Source organism: Rhea pennata, chromosome 3, assembly GCF_028389875.1.
Source record: "Rhea pennata isolate bPtePen1 chromosome 3, bPtePen1.pri, whole genome shotgun sequence".
Lineage (NCBI taxonomy): Eukaryota > Metazoa > Chordata > Aves > Rheiformes > Rheidae > Rhea > Rhea pennata.
The window spans coordinates 73,723,805-73,748,593 of NC_084665.1; the positions used below are offsets into that span (position 1 = coordinate 73,723,805).

A 24,789-nucleotide genomic window follows, 5' to 3' on the forward strand; every position below is an offset into this window, starting at 1 on the left:
TTTTGAGACTGCTTACTTTATCTATAAGCATTCAAAATGAGCAAAAAAAAAAAAATAGGACTGGCTTACAAACCTGTTTTTTCATAAACTTGCACCTGTTGTATGACTTATTGTCTGGTTTGTTGTAAAGATATTTACAGTAAGATTGTAGTATATCACAGTACATTACTAATTCTCTTGACACCATATATCACAATGAAGTCTGGCTTTTCTAGAAACTTGGTTTTGAAAATGAAGTCTGTCTTTATAGTGTCTGGTGTTCACTGTCCAAAATCACTGGTCACTTCCAAAAACATAGGCTTCCAGCATTGTAGTGATAAATGAGCAACCTTTCAATTTGACATAACTGTTTTGATTTTGTGATGAGAGAAACTAAGTTTTTTCCAGCTAAGGCAGTGACTATATCATCTTCCTGTTGTGCCAACTTTTGATCCTTTGTTATGGGAACAGTGACCACCCATAATTTTTATTTGTCATTTAAAGCAAAATATGGAAAAGTAACCGTAAAGCCTACATGAGTACTAGCTATGGGAGCCAAGTAAGATTGAGGAAAGGGCCTCTGAGTTTTAGAAAGATGTCAAGCTTGCTTTAACTTCTGGGCAGAAATGTTTCCTAAATTGTCTAGGATGTATGGAGGTTTCATTTCATGCAGGAAGTAAGTTACTTTGAGTTTGTTTGGCATTTGAAAGCTTGACCAGTGGCTCTTCCCCACTATTATATTTTTGATCTACCACTTGAGGTAAAAGTCCAGCATTCTGATTTTGTTTATAAAGCAGGTCCTGTAGGCTAAGCTGTTGGGAGTCTGGGTCTCTTGTGTGCCCAGGGAAACTGTAGGTGAACATTCTGGCCTGTGTCTGCTAGGCATTGAGAGAAAAACTTTTTATTGCTTTTTGTTTCTTTGTTTTTCGCTAAAGTCTTGATCATGAGAACCTGGAAGTACACCCACTACTATTAATACACCCACCACACTATTAATAGTACATTAAGATGTTTAACATATTTGGTTTAGAGTGACTTTAGCTGATGGGCTAATTACCTATTACGATGTTCTGTGGTGGGGCTTGAGGGGGAGTGCATTTTGCGTGTAGGGGGGAGGAGGTTCTTCCTTTTTGTTTGAATACACTATCTTTGTGGTGCCTATTTTAATTTGCTGTAGGGAGCCTTTTCCACTTCAAATTCATGCCACCATTTGAAAAAGGCGTATGTTTTCTTTCCTGAGGAAGGAACAAGACCAACAGCTGATGCCAGGACAAGTCTCAAAAAGAGCTTTAAAACCCCTCTGGATTTGTATGACCAAAGCAGTGCAAACAAATGGGGCTGTGATCCTCTCTCTTAATGTCAAATGCATCTAGTGTCTGTTTTACAGACCGTACTTCATCCCCACAAAAACAGAAATGTTTCCCAAAGACCTTTTTGGCTGGTACTGCTGCAGCTTCACCAATAATGATTCTTGTGCTGAGTAACTTTTTGTTGCTATTTATCCTCTGTTATGCAGGGAACTTCTGCAGCCTGTAAAATGAGAACTGTGGATGTGCTGTAATCAGGAAGAAAATAATTTATTCATAATTTCTCTTGGGTATTTCTGCTGTACTTTAATATTCAGTTTCAAATATGCTGCTTATAGGAAACATCCTGGGTGGCATTTTAAGTGCCAAATCAAAACAGCTTGTAATTTGTTATATGTTATTTTCCTACAAAAAAAAAATCCCCCACACCAATTTCAGCTTCTGTCTTTTCCCTAAAAGCAAATAATTAAGAACTTATCTAAATTCCTCAAAGATGTTATGTAAGAAGAGGAAGAGAAACTTTATGCGTTTTCTGATGGGTTAAGGAATAATAGAAGTATGTTAAGCAATATTGCTAATCTTTCATTTGAAAACTAGTAAGTGGGAATCACTGGTAGTACCAGATGTACCATGTTTTACCAAAGAAATAAATGTATAGGGGAGTGTTTTAGGAAAGTGAAAGATCCTGAGAGTAATCGATCCTCAGAAATTTTTAGAGAAATATTAGTTACACTATAGCATAAAAAATGCAAACATAGTTGCACGTGCACCTATTTATATGCATGTCAGTCAGATGGACCAAAGAAAAAGCTGATACCTGAACATACAGAATTATTGTCCATGTAATATTGCCAAACTGTAATCTCTGTCATCTTTTTAAACATGAAAAAGGTTGTCCTGCTGGGGTTGTAGCATGTTTTTCTATCTGTATTCACTCCTACTGTTGTTAGCGCAAACGTTTCGTGGCTGTTACGGCTTGTATATGTGACTGAAACCTGAGAAGGGCCCGGATTGTAGCTGGTGAATAGTGAGGAAGAGTTTGGCAGCTGGAATGATAAGCGGCACTTCTTGAAACTTATGGTATGAGAATGTGTACTGATGTCTTTATGGTGTAAAGACTGACAGAATACTTTTACCTTTTGATCAGTGGGGAGAAGTAACATTGCTGATCTTCAGAAGAGCTGTTACTAATTAAATATAGTCCTTTTTGAATAAGAGCAATATTCGGTTGCAAGTCGCATTATGTTTAAAATGTGTCTTACTCAGTACCTGATAGTTTTCTGACAATCCTAGTCAGCAGTTCTCTATTGGGTTTTAACACAAGGAGTTTGAAAACAGTTAATTCGTGTAGTTAATCCCTCCTACTTTGGGACGACACTGAGTTTGATTCACGCTGTCTAACTTTTGTGATATGGTTAGTGTTAAGTAGCTATGAACTCAGTAACTAGTTCTGGGTGAATTTAGAAATACTTGCTTTTTCTATCAGAAAATATGCATCATTAAGGAGAAATCATTTTAATATCTTCTTAGGCTTCTAAGATTACTCAGTCAACCGCTTTCCCCAAATCAGTACAAACCCGCATTCCTTTTTCATCTCTCAGACTTTGGCAGTGCTTTAAAATCTAACCAGTCTTGGCTATGCCAGGTCCGGGCTGGAGGCAAATTCACTGTAAGATAGTGGTGGTCTGGCAGATGCCTTGCCTCTGTAAACTTCCTTTTCACTGAGCCCCAGTTACATGTTGTTGATCATAGGAAAGGAAGAGCACTTGGGTGCCAAGCCTTTTGGACTGCTTGGCCAAAAATAACTTGAAATAAATGCAAACTATGGAATATTTGCACTGTTTTCTTGCAACTTTGGTCATGTGAGTAACACATTTTTTTATTTGCTTTGTAACTTGGAAGAAAGCCAAGCTAACTAAAATTATAGCACACTTCAAGTGGTCTGTAAAAACATACCCTATATGAACAAGTTGATTAAAGTAGTTCGCTCTCAAGAAGGTATTAGTGTGTATGTACTGGATGACCAGCAGACCCCTCCAGCTGGGGCAAGGGACACACTATCTTTCTTTTAAGGAGACCCATAGCTGATGACATAAAACTAGCGTCTCACATGCTTCCTTAAAGTATTTTAGTATCCCTTCTTCAATATTAAGAAAAGAAACAGCGAAAAATCAGAGCAGTAGAATTGGTGGGTGCTTTTCTTTTTCTTTTAATGGCTGTATCTGCTGACAGTTTCAAAGTAAATGGTACTCTTCAGGGACTGTCATTTTCTTTTGGAGAAAGAAAGCAGTAAGCAACTTCTGTTAAAATCAATGAAAAAAACACCAGACTGCAAATAATAAACTAGTTTTTCAGAGTATGTTTTTTGGATAACTAATTTTTGAACTTGAGTTTATTTAATGCTGGAAACTTCAAATGCGGATGTATTCCTGATGTATTGCCTCCCTTGCAAACCATTCTTTCTCCATTCTGCTTGACAGCCCCTTGACTTTGGTTTGCAATCTAATTACAGCACTGGTTTGCACCAGCAGGGATTATTGACTTTTAGAAATAAGTGTGTACATTTGATGTTGACTTTGAAACTTACTCAAAAAAAGTAAAATACTTGCTCAGTTTCTTGCTGTAGGTTCAGGTTATTACCTGTTAGCAAGTAGCAGTGGCGTCATATGCAAAGTAGGCTTGAAATCCACTAGACAAATTGAAACTGTAAGGTAGTGAGTTTTAATTACTCATATGTTTATGGGACCAGTAAGCAGACCTGTTAGCTGGCTTTCAGTTGTTGGCCAGAGGCCTTGATATGAGAGAGATCAAGTCCAGTAGCAGCAGGCACCAGAGCAGAGCCCTCTCTCCTGCACTGCACAACCCAGAGACTTTTCTGCCACATCTTGCTGCCTTTGGATGGGATGTGAAGAGCTCTAGGATTTAATGCTTCAGCTGAGGGCCTTGACTCATGTGACACTTCTGGAGGAATCCGCTTCAATTTTAGCTGGAGCAAGTACTACCTTAAGATGGTTAGTTACCTATTTCAAAGTCAGTAGCAGATTAGCCCAGTGCCTGGTCAAACCTATGCTAGTTCCTGTAAAGTGGACTAAAAGATGATTTCTCCTCAAAGAAATGACAGCCTTACAAGAGTATAAACTATTGATGGTTACAAGTAGAATAGAAGGAAATGAGTCACTTTTGCCCTGTGGAGCAAGGCAGTGGTGGAGGTTGGTTGGTTTGTTTTTCTAACTGCTAGATGGGACAGAAAGACAATGAACTGGTGAAGTGGATATTTAAGGGGACATCTTATCTAGCGCACAGGAATGTTAGCTCCCGGTTAATCATGTCAGCTAGAAGTCTGTAAATAGGCTTAACCTGGCCTGATTGTAACTACACGTAAATAAATCTTCTTGAGATCTTGACTAGCCTTTAATGTCAAAAACTGTAACTGCAGCAGCAAAGTAGCTGGTAGTACACTAGTTAGCGTTGGCACAGTTTTGAATCTCGGGTCGTGGAGTTCTAGAGTAGAGAGTTGTTTAACAAAATCCATCTACCTGTCCTGTGCTACACTGCTTATTCAGTCACCTACAGTGAGTTTCCAACTTTGGAGATAGGCATAGTTTTACCTACCAAGTGATTTACTGATCTTAAGTGCCACTTCAGACCAGCAGCTGTTTTTTTTCCCCCTTAAGAAACAAGTTAATTTCATCAAATCTAATTCATTTATCCACACAACATACTGTGTTTTGACCTCTATTTTAGAAAGTAATTTGTTTGTTAGAGCAACCACCTCCCAGTTAGAGTTAGCACCCTGATTATAAACGGAGAGGATACATTTTGATTGTGATATGTATTTCCTTGAACTATGGGCTAAGGGCTAGTACAAATCCAGGCAGGTTTGCTACTTAATGAAACAATCTTATCAGATAAGTATGTGGAAAAGGTAAAAGCAAAAGTCAGTCAGGCTCTTTTTAGTCTCCCATTCTGTCTGTCCATAGTAGACTGTAGATTGCTTAAGTTTTAGACTTTTCTACCTTTTTAAGAAAGGTGCTTTATTTTGATTCTTCTCCAGATCTCTATATCTGTAGATATATCCATAAAATAGTACATTGCTTAAAATTAAGAGCAGTGAAGTACTTGAATATTAAGTTGAAGTTGGATCTGCTAGAACATAGATCTCAAGTTTGCCTTTCTATGCCTTTACAGTCAGATGAAGAGTCCTGATAATTTTGCATATGCTCATGGAGTTCTGTTTTGCTGTAACAGAAAACAACTAGGATACACGATGTTCTGTTCTAAGAAGTGGTGCCAGGACCTTCCTAAAGTGTCCTGGGGAAAAAAGTCAGTGCTATCATCATGGACTCATGTCATGAAGTGCAGATGAACTCTGCATGTGTGTCCAGTCATCATCTGTCCATGTGGAAAATATAATTTCAGCATTTAAAAAAGCAGATAGATATCATAGATTTATGGATGTGTCAGAAGTTTGTTATTTTCAGGGGCCCGTTACAGGATGGAAATCCCAGATAGTTTTTTGGAATTAGAAACGAAAGTAGCTTTGCCCTCTTTAGAGTCCTAAGCAGAGCAGCAGGAAACTATTTGAAAGAAATGAAATGTCTGATTAGATCAATAAATTTGAGAGAGAAGAGTGAAATATGTCACATTTTCATGCAAATGTGAAAGCACAGTAAATATTCTAAAAGTGACTACTTCTCTTCTTTTTTGAGGGAAGAAGTTATCAAAAAATTTTCTAGTAATAAAACGTTTGTTTTGGGAAGACTTTAGTAAGCAGTCTGAATAGCTTGTATGTTCAAGCTTTTTCTTTGTATGCTCAACAAGGAAGCTTTGTGTAGCTCTGGGGAAACATTATCTTACAAGGACTAATGCCTCTGTTGTCCTAAACTGGCTTCTCAGGGGCATGTTACTTCAGTGTGCTAAACATTATATATGTGAATCCCTAAAAGTTAAAGGCTCTAGATTTCTGTAGTTTCATTCTCTGAGGTGAATACGTGTGCAGAGACAGTGAGAGCACAGACAGGTAATACGCGTGTTGGTGTAACAGAAAGGGTGCTAGTCACGAACATCGGGTAAAAACCAGATGCCATGATAGCATGTAGTTATTTGATGTAATTTGCTGTTTGATGCAATTGGTTTTTATCAATAGATCTCATGAAGCGTTACAGAAGAGGTCAGAACCATTTCTCCATTTTAGTCTGCAAGAACAAAGGCAGATTTAAAGCACTTAGCTTCTTCCTAATCATCTACTGTTTGTCTCATAAACATCTAACTTGCATGTCTCTGAAAGTCAATCTGTTCTCCAGTACAAAAAGGACAGTGAAAAGACATAATAAAAGCACACTTTGTTTCAGAATTCTCAGATTAAGTGGGATTCAGGAATCTTCCAGCAAAATAATATAATTTGGAGAAAGAGGTAGTAATTAGAAATCAATTTTTATGGTGGATTTAGAGGTGTTATTTAAGCGTAATCTGAGAGATGCTCGTCTTTGTCCACTATAGGGCACATCAAATGAAATTACTAGGTGACAAAATCAAAACAAACTGTTCTTTACACAGTACATTGTTGAACTGTGAAGCCTTTGCTGCAGGATTCTGTGAATACTAAAAATTTGCCTGAGTTCAAGAAACAGTGGGGTAATTTTGTAAAAGAAAACACTACTGGTAGTTGTGCAGACACCACATCTGGTTCTGGAAGATCCCTGACTTCCAGTCTCTGAAGACTTGCTGTATTCACAGGTAGTCTTTCTGTTTGCTCGTGCTGTCCCTAAACTTTGTTAGAGATAGGGTGATGGAGTAGATGAGCCTTCTGTACTCATTTAGCAATCATTCTTCTGTGACAGGGATATTCCGAGAATTGGAATAATTGTTGCCTGTCTTCTACTCAGAGACATCTGTTTTTGAGAGTTGAAGAACAACAACAACAAAGAACCAAAAGATAGATGCTGAAATTATTTCAGGATAGCATGGATAAAATTCCTAACAATCTTACATGAAAACACATTATTGTTAGCCAAATGCTCACTAAGTGAGCTGTAAACATAAGAAATGCTCTGTTTCATCCCTTTCTTGTGTTGCTATCCTGTTAGTGGCACCACAAGTCAGGGTGGGCCATCTGCATGCATACACTTCTTCCTTATCTGTAGAGTGCTGTGCTTACTCGGGGTGTTATCAGGGCACCACTGTCAGCGTGGGCTGTCTGCATGTGTATCTTTATGTGGAGTCTTTTAGTCTAGAATTAATTGTGTCCAGGCCTCAGAAAAGATTCCAGAATAATATATATTATGTTTCCTATACCTCAATGTTTGTATGAATTAATAGCCATAACTTAATATTGCTATGGATTGAGTCGAGATTTAATACAGCTATGGGTTTCCTAAAGTCTTTATATCGGAATATCCACTGCTTCTTGAGCTGCGGATTAGAGAACTTGATATCGGAAGGAGGGTAGGCTTGTTAGGATCGAGCCCGGAGCTGGCTAGAAAGCATTTCTGGTAGCAAACTTGGAGGTTTAGGAAGGAAACATGAGACAAAAGAACAACTTAAAATTTTTCAGAAATGTTTCACCCGAAATAGAGTTTTCAGAATTTACAAAATTTGCTCACAGGCAGCCAGTAAGGCAGAAATGAAAGTCGACAGGGAGCTGTCAAGCAGGCTGCGAGGGGAGCTCAGCTCCCTGCCCGCTCTGTCCCTCACCCGTCAGCCTGCCTGGAAGCGACCTGTCAAATCCTGCTCTCTGGCCGCTGAAGCAGCGAGTGAACTTATGTGGGGTTTTGTTTGTTTGTTTTTAAACACGACAGTTTTTTATTTTCTGTTTTTAACAGGAAACTTCTCACCAGCTCTAGTTTACTAGACAGTTTGTAGTTCAGAGAGATTTGACATAGGTATTATTTGGGGAAATTATATTGAGAATTTAGGGAAAATTATTTTTATTTTTGCCATGTAATTTGGCTTAATTTCAAAATTTTTTCTTAGGCGCAGCAGCAAACTCCATAGATTATTTTGGATAGTTTAGGCTGAACTACCCAAATCATGGTTTAAATTAGAGCCTTTTTCTTCTGGATTAAAGTTATAGACACAATAAATATCGTGATCGATCTCATTTAGGGAAACTTGAAATAAAACATGAAATCAACAGAACTGATCTGGGAAACCTGTGTGGTTTTCCATGCCTGGCTCCAAAAAAAGCAAACAGATTGAAGGAAAGCAGAAGTAGATACTGGAGAACCAGTCCAGTCACATGCTTTCTTCTTCCCCTCTGGTTCAAAGCTTGTGGTCTTCTAAGTGTGTGGTTCTCACTTGTCTCCCCCCCAGCCCCCTTCCTGCTTTAGATACGCACAGGAATTTCAGCTAGGGCTCTTTGATTTCATTGTGTCGCGGAGGAACGCCCTGTCGGCTGTGTCTTTCTGCTCTACTGTTTGTATTTGTGTAAGGTACCATAAACACTGAGAAACTGGTAAGGTTAGGTGACAGTGCCAAGCTGAAATATTTTCCCCTTAAGGCAGTAAGTCCGCAGTGGTGCGGTGGAAGGTGTCTCCTCCTCGTGACACCGGGTTGCGCGAAGGTTGGCGTGGTGTGAGCCACGTTACGGGCAGTGCAGACGGGACTGATGCTCCGTTTGTGCTGCAGAAGTTGTCAGGCTTTTGAAGCAGTTTACGTAAGAACCTAGGAGAGGCAATACCCACCCTGAGCCGTTACGACCATCCTCTCTCTCAGTTCATCTGGTACCCTCCACTGTATCTTACGGCAGTGATTCCTGAGTATGTACTTTCTTTTCAGTAACAAACTTAACATTTGTGTGTTTAACTTTCTCCTTTTGTCTTGTTCAAGACGTTCAGGAGAAGCCCTTGTTTTCTGTATCCCTTTATTTTATCTTGTTCTCTTTTTGTCCATTTGCAAATAAATAGAGCCAATTATTCAGCGCCTCTATTGAGGAAAATACCCCCATGCCTCAAAATTGAATTCTTTCAATTTCTGCTACATCCTCTACTGACAGGAGATGATTGCAACAGAGCTCTAGCATTCAGTTTGATGTGGGGTTTTAATTGCACATCAGCCTTACATTCTTCCATTCATTCCCTTGTACATCTGAACATCTGCTTTCTTTTGCCTGTCATGATAGCATGAACATAGACGTTCTCTACAAGCCTGTGACAGCTCTTATCAAATCAGTGTAGATCTGATGAAATAGTAACGGGACTATAATTTGGTATCTCCATTATAAAGGCTTCTTGCTGAGGAACATTTGGATAAATAAAAAATACTATGTGTTTATGTGCTATTTATAGCATTGAAGGAGGTGCTGCCTAAGGGTTAAATTACTTAAAGGACATAAATAAAAATTTAAAGTTGTCTTTAATTTGTATCCCTCCACGGAAAGATTCATTATATACATACAGTTCTCATTGTAAAAGCTCATTTCCAAGCTGTTGTGTTTAACTCCAGTGTGAATGAAGGAAATCATTATAGGTACAGGTAGGCACATTTCATCTGTTGAGCATGAAGGGAAGTGTCTTATTTCTTTTCTGCAGATAAGTTTATGTGAATTGGAGAGCTAACTTAAAAAATTGGTCACTGTTCCATACAGTGTATATCGTGGTTGTGGAATTAAGCAAAAAGCTTAAGATCTGAGTGTCATGTATTTTACGAAATTTGCAAACGCTGTTTGTGTCACGATCCACAGGCCAGATGATTATATAAATGCTTCAAGAGAGAAAATAAATTGTATGTAAGAATGATGTTTACAATATACATTTTAAATGTTGTGGTAAAGCTGTTAAAGGAAAATAACCTGTCTGCATTTTTTGGTTGTGGTGGTAGTACTTTTTGTGTTCATAAAGACAGTAATGACCAATTTACAATAACAAATTTTCACATCAGGAAGTTTGTTACATTGTAGCCTGTATTTCCTAGAGAAAGTTCATGGGCTGCAGAAATAAATCTCTCTCAAAATAGCTTGCTCAGCACTGCATTTATTTTAAAAGAAAGTTATTTGGTCAGTCCTAGGCAAGATAAGTATGTGTAAATGAGCAGAAATCATGAAAATATACACAACATTGTGTCTTCATCATATTTCTCTAGGGTCTGATTATCTTAATTGTTCTTCTTGAATGTTTCCGTATTGAACCAATAAGTAAATAGTTTTTAACTTGCTGTCTGAAATAATACAACAGTGTTTTGCATTTCTAAACAGTTTATGCAATATAGAAAATACTATGAAATTTTTCTGAAGGCTGGAATATTATCTTCTATCTTAAAATATTCCACATTAGAACTATGAGTTGTTAAACTCTATCAAAGCGTCAGACTGGAATTTGAGTTGCCATCTTGTTGCTCGTAGGCAGAGGGAGGTTGGTATGTTTGTCCTGCAAAATTTTGGTAAACAGGAGATTTTTGAGGGGATAGAGGGATATTTCAGGCTGGAAGGGGGCTCAGGAGGTCTGTGGTGCAGCCCCTGCTCAAACTGGCTCAGTGCAATCAGACCTGGCTGGTCACGGCTGCGGCCAGTCAAGTCTGGAAAGCTCCTTGGGCTCCCTGCACAGAACCAAGGCTCCAGTGTGGTGGCTCTCGCCGACCTTGCTCCAATTTGTCAACATCTACCCTGAACTAGGGGATCTTAGACCAGATGCAGCACCAAGATCTGGTTTGATGAGTGCTGCGTGTGGAGGATGCTCCCTTCCCTCCAGGGCCTGGCAGTGCTCCAGCTGGTACAGCCCCAGTGGGGCACTGGTGGCCATCCCTGCTGCCCGGGCACTGCTAGCTCCTGCACAGTTCTCCAGTCCCTAGGGCTTCCTGCAGAGCTGCTCCCTGGTCAGTCCCAGCCAGCATCACTGCCAGGTTATAGACTTTTTGTCCATGCTGAATTTCATAAAGGTCCTGTTGGCCAATTCCTCCAGCCTGTCTAGTTCTCTGTAAACCGCAGCCCTGCCATCCAGGCTGGGCCCCCTCCAGTTTGATGTCACCTACAAAGCTGTTGAGTGTACTGAAAAACAGAATGATTGAGGTTGGAAGGGACCTTTGGAGATTGTCTAACCCACCCCCTTACTCAAGCACAGGATTGCGTCCAGGTGGGTTTTGAATATCTCCAAAGAGGAGATTCCACAGCCTCTCTGGGCAGCCTATTCCAGTGCTCTGATTGCATCACTTCCTCCAAATTACTGATAAAGTAGTTTTGTTTTTTTCTTTTTTTTTAAGGTGATGAATTAATATTATATACTTTTAACCTCTGTGCAAGTGGTATTTAGCTGTTGAGAAACAGCCCAACCCTTTTGCTCCAATTTCAGACTATTAGGCTGAAGATGCTTTTCTGTGCTTAGAGATAATGATGTGGACTTAGCTGTTGATCCATGCAGCAACTGTGTATCAGATTAATCTGTGTAAATACTTCTCAGTGAATAGGCTCTCTGACTTCTCAAAGTGCAACTTTACCAGGGCCACAATAAGAGCAGAGTAGTTTCTTTTGACTCTGCCATCAGCATTTAACTGGACACTGAGGAAGTAACAGAAAGGAAGGATTAATTTGGTAGCAAGGGAAGAGGAGAAAATACGGCTGAGAATTAGTAGCACATGAATAAGGATTTGATATGGTATGGTCTAGTCTGGCCTCTTGTCAAGAGCTGATTCCTTGAGGGATGGGAAAAGTATTTATTTCCAGCGCCTAGCATTTTGGAAAGCTCGAAGTGCTAAGCACTTTGAATTCAGCATCAATGTCTAGCTTAGTAAGTCTCTCTAACTCATGTCTAATACAATATTTATAAATGGTTTATCTTGTGTTTTTAACTTACTGCTACTAGTAAAGTAAAAATTCAAAAATAATTGCGTTGAAAGAATGTTAAGATTGCAGTAGGAAAATGCGTCTGAAATTCTGCCCTTCAGTGCCTGCCTGCCTAGCACAATTAACACTTCTGTAGTTTTTCCACTAGTAGGATTGCCAATTGCCAAATGCAGTGCAGTAGTGAAGCTGGGTTGTGGTATGAATGTAGGATCTTTCTAAGTTATAAGAACATGGGAAACTTCTGTGGTTGGTTTTGTTTTGTGTTGTTTGGAAAGAGGTCCTGGAGAGGTCCATCTACTTGGTCAGAACTAAACTTGCTAACATTTTCCATGTAATGGTGTGGTTTAAAGCCTGGTCCTTACTGACTTTGTCTATAAAAAGTAAAACTAAAAAGTTGCAAGTTCCAAATGTGAAAAAGAGAATAATAAAGTGAGGATACCATATCCTTTCAGATAGTTTAGGAGGGATCTTGCACTAGAATTGCAAGGAAGTAGGTTTTCATTCATAGAGCCATCTCCAGTGCCTCCACCACCTGTGTCACTGTTTAGTTTTCCTGATCTGAGAGATGGCTAATCATAGTGGTGAAAGGAGATTTAAGTCTTACAGCCCTGAGTAAAGGAAAAATTATATAGAAGTACAGGACACAATTATGCCTCAATCGGTTGGGATAGAAATGTTGGCCTGGTGCATGCCAGCAGGAGAGGTAAGTCCCTAATGTGACGTGTCGAGAGATGTTGCAGACTGTCCTGTCAACAAATTTGTGCGTATGGAGACGTGCTGGAGCACCAGTAATTTTAGTCTACTGGTACACTGTTATTAACCTTTTATGTGAGATTGTATTAAAGCAAAAAAATACATAGGTTCTTTGAAGCTCACTGTTTTGTGTGTGTGTAACTTGAATCATGCTCTAAAACAGTGCCTTAAATCACCTTGATATTAGTCACTTCATCTGGATATGCTGTACTACATAGCACTGGGCTTATTTTTTGTTTACATTACTCCTGCTGAGACTGGGAACTTCAGTAGCAGCACAGCTATGTAGTGCCAGATACTTAGCAAACGTGTAGGAGATAAAGTCCCTGCCATGAATAATTCATAATCTAATTAGAAGCAAAGCTTATCAAATAACTGTTTAAAGAACAGTAGGACAAAGAGGAGAACAAAAGCATGATTGTATCATGCAGTTGCAGGAGGCTGGTTGTTCATACTGTTTGTCCTGGGAGTTCTTGGAACCTACAACAAGTCATAAGTAGACCAGGAAAAAAAAGGGGGGGGGTTCCCTACTGAGTGGGATAAATCTGCATCTGCCTCTGTTCTTAAGGATAGTATTTCCACAAATTGTTTTTATTTTTCTTTCATTCTTTCCTTTTTTTGACATTAGTCAAATAAACTCAAACTTATGCAGAATTAGAAGCAGTCTCTTAAGATCAAAGAGATAAACTACTTATTTGTACAATTCTTCAATACTTTTCTATTTTGAGTGAAAATACTTGAACTTCCCTTCTGATTATTGTCAATAGTGAATAAGGGTTTCTCCTGAGTTCTTGGGCACTTCCTTATGAGGTGATACGCTTTTCTTCTAATGGATGTTTCAGTAATGCAAAACTATAAACAAATCTACATGACTGGATTCTTTAAAAGTTAGCTATTAATGACTCTTCTTAGAAAAATATCTGAGTATCCCTGGATTGTTTTTTATCTCTAATTGTTGTGGACAATCAAACTTGTAAAATCATAGATCTTTTCAAGAATCATCATCTAGCTTTTACACTAGTGATAAAGAAATAGTTTTTCTGTCTTTATGTTAGGGTGTCAACCCTGACTTTTTTGTCAAGTATTTGAAGATTTTGCTTTAGAAGACGAACAAGAACGTGGATGACAAGTTTTAGAATTCATATTTTTTCTCAAGTGCAGATCTTGGCAACAGTTGCTAAGTTGTAAGATAGGTGCCATATGAGATCCATTTCTTTATTCTTTAGAGTGCTCTTTTGTTTGTTTTTGGTTGACTTAAATGGTTCATCAAATGTTTCCATCTTGTAGATGTCCACAGATGTAAATGGGAATTGAAGCAATCTGAAAATAGAACATCTTCAACATTAATGTCAGCTATGCTTAATTATGAACTGCTATACTTCAATACTGTATCTGCATTCTTTTAGACTAGTGTAATTACTGAGAATGTGGAATTTGTTCCTCCACTAATAATTGGGAGTTGGAGGCAAAAACCGCACGATAGCAACTTAATTGACCCTTTTAAGGCAAATAGTTTTAGGAGAAACTCTTAAACGGCCTAGAGAATGCATTCAAATCCCAGTTTACCTGGGGGGAGGGGAAGAAACAAGCAAGAACATCATCCAAATCCCTCAGCTTGTAAACAAAATAGTTTCCTTTCGTATCTGCTTTGCTTCCTGTACATTGGTGGAAAGAAAGCTGAAGCTGAGTGAATGAATCTAAAACTGAGCTAAAACTGACCTACTCACCCGGCTTTGGACTGTTCAAGGTTGGATAAAGGCTGGTGCGACAGATTTGGGTAGCGATACGGGCAAGAGTTTTGAACCGCACTTTTCCTTTCCATGGAAGGGATAGTTTCATTTGGTTGAAATTAGCTAGATCTCAGGCTTCAGAAAATGCAAGGACCATGGCCTTCGTAATTTGTGTGGGATTGTGTGTTGTGCGTGCCTTCCTGGTTTTGTTTAATCGGGAAAAGGTTCTTGACTAGGATGCTTCTGTGCTACACCATTTTTTTTTCCTTATCTCAGTATGTTGCAATGGGCAGGTAAGAAGCAGACCTTAGTTGTCAGCCTGTACTGAATGATGTTAGTATCCAGAGCATGGAAGTGAACTCTGGTCTTAGTTCAAGTTTCGCTGCCATATAACAGTACAGCTTATACTAAAATGACCTGTGCAATAATAAAATAATAAGATGCAACTCTGGCTTGTAACCTAACTGTAAAATATTGAGGTACCTTCAGGTTTTTCATTAATTTCATAACTTTAGAAATCCTTTACTGTTGGTAGAGAGAGATATACATGGTGAATAATAAAACATAGCTTTATCATCACTGAGTAGCCTGATATGTTGTAGAATAATTTTCAAATAAACTAACTCCTGTGAGTTTTTTTGATGCAGACATTTCAAAGCATCAAGACCAACATTCTTACTAATTTTTCTAATACAAAATAGTCTTATTTTTCCTGTGTGCTTGTGCATTAAATAAAATATGCAGTAGTAGAGGTAAGTATGGAAAATATCTAAATGCAAATTTTCCATTCTCTGTAATTACCCTTTAATTAGAATTCTTGTTATGTAATTAATGGAATGGTTTATTCCTTTGAAAATGTATAACAGAATGCAGCACCCTGCAAGGTCTGTCCCTGGTTAGAAATGGTACTCACAACAGCATGTATTAAATATTAATTGGAGAGTTTAATGCTGTACTAAAGATGCTTACAAGCCCCTGTGAGGAGTAGAAATTATTAGAATAGAAGCTTATCTGTAACTTAACACATGTGAGAATAATACTTAACATTTCTGTCAGGCTTTCCATTTGAGAATTTTTGAAGAGCTTTGCAATACAAATGATGAATTAATCATCATAATGGTCCTTGCTGTTTTCATTTTCTCTCTACTTCCTTTTCTTATCTGTAAACTTACTTAAATTTTTGGATTTAGGCATGTGGGGGGGGAAGGCGTGGGGAAGGGAGCAGAAATTGATTATTTTTGGGACTCCTGAAGTACAACAGGAGTTTGCTCATCTGTCCTTTTAATGTAGAGCATTAAATATGGAACTAAATACAATATTTCATAATATGATATGTGTTTTTAATACTTGATGGAGAATACTGTAAATCAGTTTGGCTAACCTAGCTCTGTTGGCATTTTCAGAGTTCTAGGTATCTCTCCCCCAAACAGTATTAAATGTCCTATCTTGTTGGTAGACGTTTCAAAAGTATTTAAGACTTGCGTTCTTAAAGTCCTTAATTCCTGTGACAGTGTGATGCACCTAAAAATAAATGACAAGCACTTAAATGCTCCTGAAATCTCCAGGTGCTTCTTAAAAGAAAGCTGTAACTGGGAATTTTTTTTTTTTTTTTTTTTTTTTACTGTCTCATTAACTAATGCAAAAGGCTTCTTTGGGAGTTTCTTGGCTGCAGTGAAAGACCCATGTCCCAAACTACTTACAGGACCTAAGCGTCTTCACAACGTGGTTGTCATCCATCTGCTAAGGTAAAAACAGCGACACTTTGGCTGTGACTGTTAAACATCAACAGCATTTAACTTGCTGCTTAACTCAGGATGGGGCCATTAGGAGGTGAGGTTATAAACACCAGGAATCTGTCAAGTTTCTGATTTGCAATAATTTCTTGCTGCTAGATAAGAGGTTTATATATATGAAAGTTTCATAGTGACAGAATTGGTTTTATGTATTTTACAAGAAAAACATTTTATTTTGATGCCAGTAGAAAAATGGAATATATTGTCTCTTGTGTCCTCTTCTGTAAGACTCAAGGCAAAATTTAAGCAGTGTCCACTGAGATGAACCTTCTTAGGTTATTTGCGATTTTTGCAGCTTTTTTTCTGGAATAAATAATACCAAATAAAAATGTAGACCTTAAAGTAAAATTCCACTGATTTTAAGTGCTTATTTTTAATTTAAAATGAAACTCTAGATACAGTTCTACCCACAGAAAACAAGGTCTGAATATAAACTAACACTTTGGTTTGCTTATGTGGTTTTTCTAGTAAATCTTGGTCTCCTGATTCTTTGTTTTGTAAAGAATCATTTAAAACCTAATGTTAGTAGCACTCTAGCATAACAGTAGGCATAAAATAGCTTAAAAAAGTACATGCCTGTTTAGACATGATTATGAACTAATTAGCAAAATAGTAACTATGGTAGAACACCCTACATCTTTCCCTAGCAAATTTGAGCAGGATAGAAAGATGCAAATACTGTTTTAAATTACTTTAAAAATCAGATTTTTTTAAAGCAATCCAAATCTATTATTAGTAATTGAAACATTCTATATGGAAAGACATTGAAATGTGATAGGACTCCAACAGCAGAGCTGCAAGGAAAGGTTGAAACAACACATCTAAAGTACTACCAAAATAGTGATAGCAACTAATGGCAGAAGTATCAAAACTCATGCTCTGAAACGAAGGAAATTGCCAAGTAATTTCACAATGTTACTGTGATTCCTAATCCTTGAAAAAAGTGCTATCTATTGAGATCTAGATAAAGTCAACCTACTACTTCTAAATGCAGATTATGCATTTAGAGGCATGTTAAATGTGGAGTCAAGAAACTCTGGGAATAAACCTTCATTCTTTAGAAATGCAACAGTATGCTGAATGCCACTATGAAGTGAAATATGAAACACAAGTGTAGTACTTCTGGTAACTTCCCCCAAAAACCTACCTGCTAAAAGTTACTCACTGTAAGAAACTGTAGATTCCATAAGAGCTTATGAAAAAGAGCTCTTTACATATGCAGCGTGATTTTATGAAAACCCCACTGCTGAATCTAACCTCCTTTTCCTTTTCATCAAAATAAACACACGCATGTTTACGTGCTTTTGCTGCTATCGATTACAATAGCAGGTTCTCTTGTTTCTCAGAGGTGGGGTTGTATTTTAGCCCTTTCTGACTTCTTCATAAGTAAAAGTCAGTGCCTCACACTTTTCTGAAGATTAAAAGCAGTCTGCTAACTTGTGAGCGAGCGCTTGCTAGTCGAGCATTCAGATGCTGCTTCTGCGGGGCCTGCAGTAGGTCTCTGTTGGAGACAGACTTTGATAATGCAGACACAGGACTTCCCAGTGAGGTGTCAGACTCTTCTACAATTTTAGATTTGCTGAGCTCTATAATCTTGGCAAAGCTGGAAGAATTGAGAAATATGCAAATATAACCTGCCTGTTGCCCTTCTGGGGGAATACCAAGGGATTATTTGAAAGCAGTTGAGTGAAATCGTTTTATTAGATAGGCTGCAGAGGGGTTTGAGAGTATTTGGAGTCATCTGGTCAAGAGCTGTGGTACATTCTTCACCACTAGGAGCTTCTTCCTTTTAGCAAGACTGTGTTGATTTTGCTGAAACATGGATATTCTTGGTAAAGGTGCAACTTAACTCAGAAAACTCTTGTGATCAAAAGTATTTGTACAAGTAGTCAGCAAAGTGATCGAAAGGGCCTCACCGGCAAATTAAAACTAACTGGAGATGCTGATATGGGGAAGGCTCATGCCAACTCAGTGGTGAAGATGCGAAGATATGTGGATAAATCCACATAACTGTTAAAATTAATTCCTAAACTTTCAGTGCTAGGAGTTTGGCTGAAGCAAAGGCTTAATTATCTCTGATTTGAGTCTATTCAAATTGTTGCTGAGTGTTTTAGAACTTTTTCATTATGTAGAAAATAAAGCTATTAACAACTAGCAAATTCATTTTAGTGGGAAATTTAGTACAGAACCATAAATCTGACAGAAACTAATACTCGTCATACAGCAATCTGACTGAGGGAGCTAGACAGGACAAAAATGATTCCTGAACAAAAAAAAAAAAAAAAAAAAAAGTTTAATTTGCAGAAGTTTCTGCTCCCTCCCTGAAGTCACTTGATATGGGGACAGATGAGCACCAGATGTCTGGTGCAAGAGAAGGAGAATGCATGTGCTAGGAGAAAAGGAGGGAAAAAGGGTGGAACTGGCAATACTGCCTTGAACAGCTCTAATTTTGTTATGAAACTGACCACTTAATTACAACTTCGATCAAATCTTTGCAAACATGTGCTTTAATATCCCAAGCAGAACTTACAGGTTTGGCACATGACTGAAGGGTGGCATAAATCTTGTATAGTATGCAAAATAGCTGGAAAATTAATTAGTAAATTTGAAAATCATTTAGCTTTATGCTGTGCCTATAGCCAGGGAATGCCACGTAGACATGAACTCTGTTACTTAATTTCCTGTTACCAGCTCTGTATTGAGGAAAAAAATGCCCAGTTCTTTGAGTCCTTTTAAGTCATTTCAAAATAAAGTCAAGCAAGGGACACTGCTCCTGCTTCTGCTGTATTAGTGCCACCTGTGGCTTACCAACATTTCCATACAACCTCTCACTCTTTCAACTGAGATCTGACACCTGACTTACTTTCTAGATGAGAGTAGTGCTCATATGTTAACTTCTTGAATTGGTGAAGTTGGGCCTGTAAAGGTTCTAGAGTAAATCAAGGTCCCTGAAATTTCCTGCAGGATAGATACACATTTGTGCTCCTATAAATAGGAAAGAAATGCTTGTTCCCACAAGTGTAACAGTATTCTAGAAGATCTGTTGTCGTTTATTATAGACTGGCGTAATGCGGAGCCTTAATTGCTCAGTTACATAGAAGAATTATGTCAAAGGAAAGAGGAAGGAAGACAGTGCAGGATTACTATTATCAGCGTGCCCTAAAGCTGTTGCTTTTAAATTTAGGATTATAGCTGCTATTTAACAAAATTATCCTTGACACACATGGCCTTAAGGAGAGGACTGAAAGCATGGGCAGTGCAGCGTTGTCAGCTGATAGCCTGGAGCAGCATCTCTGAGAAGGTTTGAAATTGTCGCTTGGTGTCTTGAAGATGACGCCTGGCATTCCTAGCCCTGCTCTGCCTCCTAGAAAGAACGAGCAGAGAGGCTGAGGCAACGTCATTCCTGCTGTTGTGTAAAGTCAGGCTCTTCCTGCTGACCGCTAAAGAAGGCTGCTCCTGAGCAGGCTTTAAAGGTAGTGTATGGTGAAACCCCTGCCCAAAAAGCATGGTTTTGGGCTATATCTAATTAATGACTGTTGGGGAAGTGCAAAGTGTCGTTGAGTTGAGATGGGTTCAGTCCATCTGCTGCCGACTTCTGACATGAAGATCCTCTGTATCTGTGAATGTCTCTGTGATGCACCTTTCTGTAGAAAATGCGTTTTTGGTTGCTGTATATTCAGTTGTAAACATTCTGGGATGTTTCCACAAAATGGCGCCTGGAAGTAGCTGATGATGCACACAATAGCACCGATCGCCATAGAAGATGGTATCACAATAACTTCCAGGAAAAAAAAAAGAGAGAGAGAAAAAGGAAAAAGTACAGCGTAGTCTTCATATTTTCTCCCAGATGTTTGTCTACTCCTTCTAGCTTCCTTCTTCTGTTATTAGCTGTATTGAACTTGAATAAGCTAGTTTTATGCATGACTCTGCCAGGCACTAAAGGTTATACTGTGAACTGTTTCTACTTCTGACCTCAAAAATTCCTGCTCTAGGAGAATAAACTTCTGACTTCTTAAAGCAATAATTATGTCTGTCAGTTTCAATGAAACATTTTAGGGAAAAAAATATTACATGAATTAATATATAGCATGATTTTTTTTGTAAAAACTAATTATTTTGTATTATGACTTCCTTATAAGTATGCAAATATCAGTCGAGGTAGACTTGACAGACACAGAATTCTTACAATAGCCGTATGGAACACAGTGCTACTGTTAGTTTTCTGTAAAATATTTCTTAGATCAAACGTATTCAACACATTTAATTAAGCATTGAATTAAATATGTTTAATATCAAATATATTCTCAAGTTAGTATTTGCTGTGCCTTCTTGCTAAATCAACATTAAAATCCTGCTTCCGTTTCCCTACAGATGATGAAACATGCCTGGGATAATTATAAGCGTTATGCTTGGGGATTAAATGAACTGAAACCCATATCTAAGCAAGGACATTCAAGCAATTTATTTGGTGAGTAGAGTCTATTTTTGTGCTTAGTGACGTTAACATAAAACAGTAAATCATCTGAAAAGATTAAAGGTGATAAACGCATGTTCTTTGTAGCTTTTATGTTTTGGTGCGTCACCTCTGCCTGCAGAAAATATCAGTAAATTAAGGTGATACTCTCCATGACTCTTGAAGACTCCCTTCTGAATGAGGATAAATGAAGCATTTCATTGCTATATCATATGGAGTTAGTTGTGTTACATTAAATATTGCCCTGCCTTAAAACTTTTCCTATTGATGTGGAACTCATTGGCATCACACTCAATAAGCAGGAAGCAAGCAATAAGGGAAGAAAAACAAATCCTGTGTAAGGGACAAAAGTTGTTACTAGATATTCTACAGTCTTGAAGGCAGCTGAAGCTCTCTACAGCTCTCAGAAATCTGCTTTTCCCACTCCCTAAAAAAAAACTGTTGATGCAATTCAGTCAGGCTGTCTTTACTAGGCCTTCTTTTTCATGAAAATAACTATTATTTACACCTCTAGATGTTACAAGGGAGCTGCTTGAATAACACCCCAGTTATTCTAAAGTCATAACTTTAGAATGAATTTGGAGCTGAAAGTTCCAATATGAGAGGGACACAGCAGAAATCCCGTGTAATGAGGCAAGACTTTTTTTAACATACAAGTGGGACGGAGCTCAGGATAAACAGCAGCAGTATTCAGAGGCATCGTGAGAAAACAGTCCGATGAGCTGTCATCATCTTCAGTTTTGCAGAAAAATGAACAATCAAACTGTTTGACAGCAATCTTTGTATTCAAACAACTTCTGTTTTCTAAACAGAAAGCTGAAAAATGAACTAATTTTCATAGCCATGACAAAATCAATACATTTATTTTGGTTTTAACAGGAGCTTGCCTATTTAAATCTTTGGAAAAGATAGCTTGAAGCAGGAACAGTTTCAGAAACAGCCTAAATGGAACATTTATCCAATCCTCAACTATATTTGTAAGTTGTTAAGACTGCAGTTGTGATTACAAAAATATATGGGTCATATGTGATGTTGCTGCATTACTTTGTCTATCTAAGGTGACACCCAGAATTAGATAGTTACTGTACGATTAGTCATTGGACTTTAAATACGAGAAACCAAAGAACTTCAGATGAATTTCAAAGTTGGTGTTGAGTGAAACTTTAATTTCTTGTGGAGAACCAAATTTTTAAAAACATCTTCATTCAGATGATTATAGTTGTGAGATTTAATATTAGATTTGAAAAATTTTCAAATTGGAAAGACTGTTTCAGCCCAGTTTGATTTGTTTTCTTGAAGGACAACAAAAAGGTACATCATGTCTTGAAAATTAAAATACTTAATCGAGTTCTTATTGGAATCAGAAGTGATATAAAAATTTAAGAGTTTTGAATTCTTCATGATATTGAGTGAATTTGCAGAAAAATGATAGATATATTGACCCGTGAAATTCTTCAGCATGAGGTCTGTGGATATTGCATGAGAATAGATCACTGCAGGCATTCTTCAATGTGAAACAGAAAAAATACTGAATTTGAAAATAAAACTGCAGTTAAAGAAAAATAGCCAGAAGCAGTCAAACTGCAGATCACTTCCTCATCACAATCATGTAGTATAAGATCTTATTGCTGAGAAGATTTCTTTAGAAGCATCTTCCCTCTCATTGATCTTGATGGCGAATCAAAATAAATAGTGGTTCTTTCTGTTGCATTGTTTTGCAGTATATCAAAGAGTAGCATATCTGCATGCAACTCTGTTTCATAAGCTACCCTTTCCTGAATCAATAATATTTTTAAAGAAACAAATCCTTGTTTCTGTAAGTGTCCTCAAATCACTAGATCTCATCTGTACCTTCATGTTTGAATTCATCAAATGCCTCCTCTCTTAGTCTTTCATAAAACAATAATCAGTTGAATTGGTTTTGCTTTTTTTTGTCTTTTAATATAGAAGGAGGAAAAAGGTTTCATTATGCTCTTTGGCTTTTTTTAGTTTCTTTTGTTTTAAAGCCCAGATTGCCATTGATTGGTTGACTGCTTTTAAGGTAATTCAGAAATAAATTAATTGAGAATAGCTTACCTCCAGCTCTGAGTCTGGTGAATTTCCAGGTAACCTTCAGAAGTCAAGTAGGACCTTCAGTGCCCTGTCAGCTGTCGTAACTATCTCCAGTTTGCCATGGTTGTCTTTTCTTCCTGCTTCTGGATCTCGTTTTTTTTTCAAAAATATAAGTGTTTGGTTGTCTTAATAGCGGTAAGACAGAGCATACTTCATTAGCTAGCTATTTAATTTTGAATACTTCCCTTTCTATGAATTCACTGGTGCAATTAAACTTTGAATATGCTAGGAGCGTCTGTTGTGGGATACAGACTTCAAATATCTTGCTGTGGGGAACAGCAGGTCCTAAAGCTGTGCTTCACTGGTGCTTAGTGTTGTGTAGGTTACAGACAGCATAGCTCTCCTGATATGGAAGGGGAGAGCAGCTTCCCTGCTGCTGTCAAATGAAACATCTTTAAAGCTTAATTTTAGATGTGTAAATGCTTCAGTCGTAGCTGGAATAATATGGTATTTTGTAGATGGATTACCATGTCTTGTGTGTCTGAAGTCTCTGAAACACACAAAAAAGGACAAGCTAAGTGTAATTAAGCATAGATGTGACTTAGTTAGGCAATACCATCATGAACTTGACATAGCTTTTAATATGATGTGATGCTATAATCAGGCCGCAGGAGAGGAACAGTGCCAGGAAAAAATGGGATGATGGCAGCAGAAAACTGGGCAGAAGCCCAGGTGGTTCTGATCAGGGGGGAGGAAAAGCATCCAACTGTAGCTCTTGTACAAATTCAGAGCTTTGTAGATCTTTTTTGTGGCTGAGGATTTTTTGATGGACTTCCTAATGAGATTTTATTTGTCCTAATCCTAGGCCTCAAAAGAGATTTTTTGAAAACAGGGACTTAAGGACTTGGCTTGGTTTGAACTTGTTGATATGCTGTGAGCAGCCCGTGGGGGACAGCGGAGGGTGTGTTTGATAAGCATAAGGAGATCTTAAGCTGGCAGACTGTAGGCATATTCTTATTATGAGCTGCTTCTCACATGCACACACTCAAAATAATTATTAGGGAAAAAGTTAAACTTATGGTAAACAGAAATGTGTTTGTTTCAGGATGAAGCCAAAGCTTCATGCTTGCCTTTGACCATTTCAAAGACTTTTCAGTGTATACGTGGAAAGTTTTGATTTCTTTTTATTTGCCATTCTAGCTTGTTGTCTCAGCAAGTAACTAACGTTACTCTGGGGTTTTTTTAACAGTTTACACTAACTACAAAGAACTCGATTACAAAAACGCCTACTTAGTGCTATTAATCTTTTATATGTTAGCTTTTTAAATTCAAATGGTTTTTAAATTCAAATGGTTGCTAACAATGTTTGCCAAAGTACAGCTATATCGATTTACTCTCCTGGTGTGTAAGAAAGTTAGAGTGGCAAAAGCCCTATTAAAAAGCAAACAAACTTCCCTCTCCCCTCAAAGTACTCCTAGAACCCAGGATCTCTTCCTCCCCGAGCTTCCTGTACTAATCGTAAAACTACTGAGCATTGCTGCACTAGTAGAGAAGTTTTTCTAGAAATGCCTTCTGCACTTCAGTGAGTGTTAGTGAAGGGTTTTTTTTTTTTTTTTTTTTTTTAATCATCTGTAACTGTGTTTCCTGTGTAGCATTGCAGGAAGTAACTGTAACTTGTGGGCACAGTCTAACTAGTCTCACTGCTAGTGAAAAAGGGCCTTTTCTTGATGGAAATGGGAGGCATTTAATACACAGTCAAAATCTGCAAAATCAAAATACTGTAGATCCTATTCCTTCCAATCTGAACTGATTTTGTAATTTCTTCTTCAGATTGAGGTATATGAAGATTTTTTGAAGCCTGCCATAATTCATATTTAAAACTATCTTTTTAAGTGAGTTTTTAAACTGTAAGTTTATTAATGTAGCTTCT

General features: G+C 37.9%; 1 protein-coding gene and 1 long non-coding RNA gene across 5 annotated transcripts in view; one reads left to right on the plus strand and one right to left on the minus strand.

The window, feature by feature from the left end:
• Positions 1–24,789, plus strand: part of MAN1A1 (mannosidase alpha class 1A member 1) — a 146,138-nt gene that overhangs the window by 13,733 nt on the left and 107,616 nt on the right. For 2 of the 4 annotated variants that reach the window (XM_062572615.1, XM_062572617.1), the window contains exon 2: positions 20,705–20,801. In XM_062572615.1, coding sequence (XP_062428599.1) covers positions 20,705–20,801 — 97 coding nt within the window. Of the gene's footprint in view, positions 1–16,187; positions 16,286–20,704; positions 20,802–21,730; positions 21,785–24,789 lie in introns of those variants that run through there. The other 2 variants (XM_062572616.1, XM_062572618.1) reach the window with 2 other exon arrangements.
• Positions 16,477–23,371, minus strand: LOC134138650 (uncharacterized). The gene is made up of 2 exons (XR_009957950.1): positions 22,884–23,371; positions 16,477–16,636 (listed from the first exon to the last, which is right to left on the minus strand). It is a non-coding gene; the product is annotated as an uncharacterized LOC134138650 (long non-coding RNA).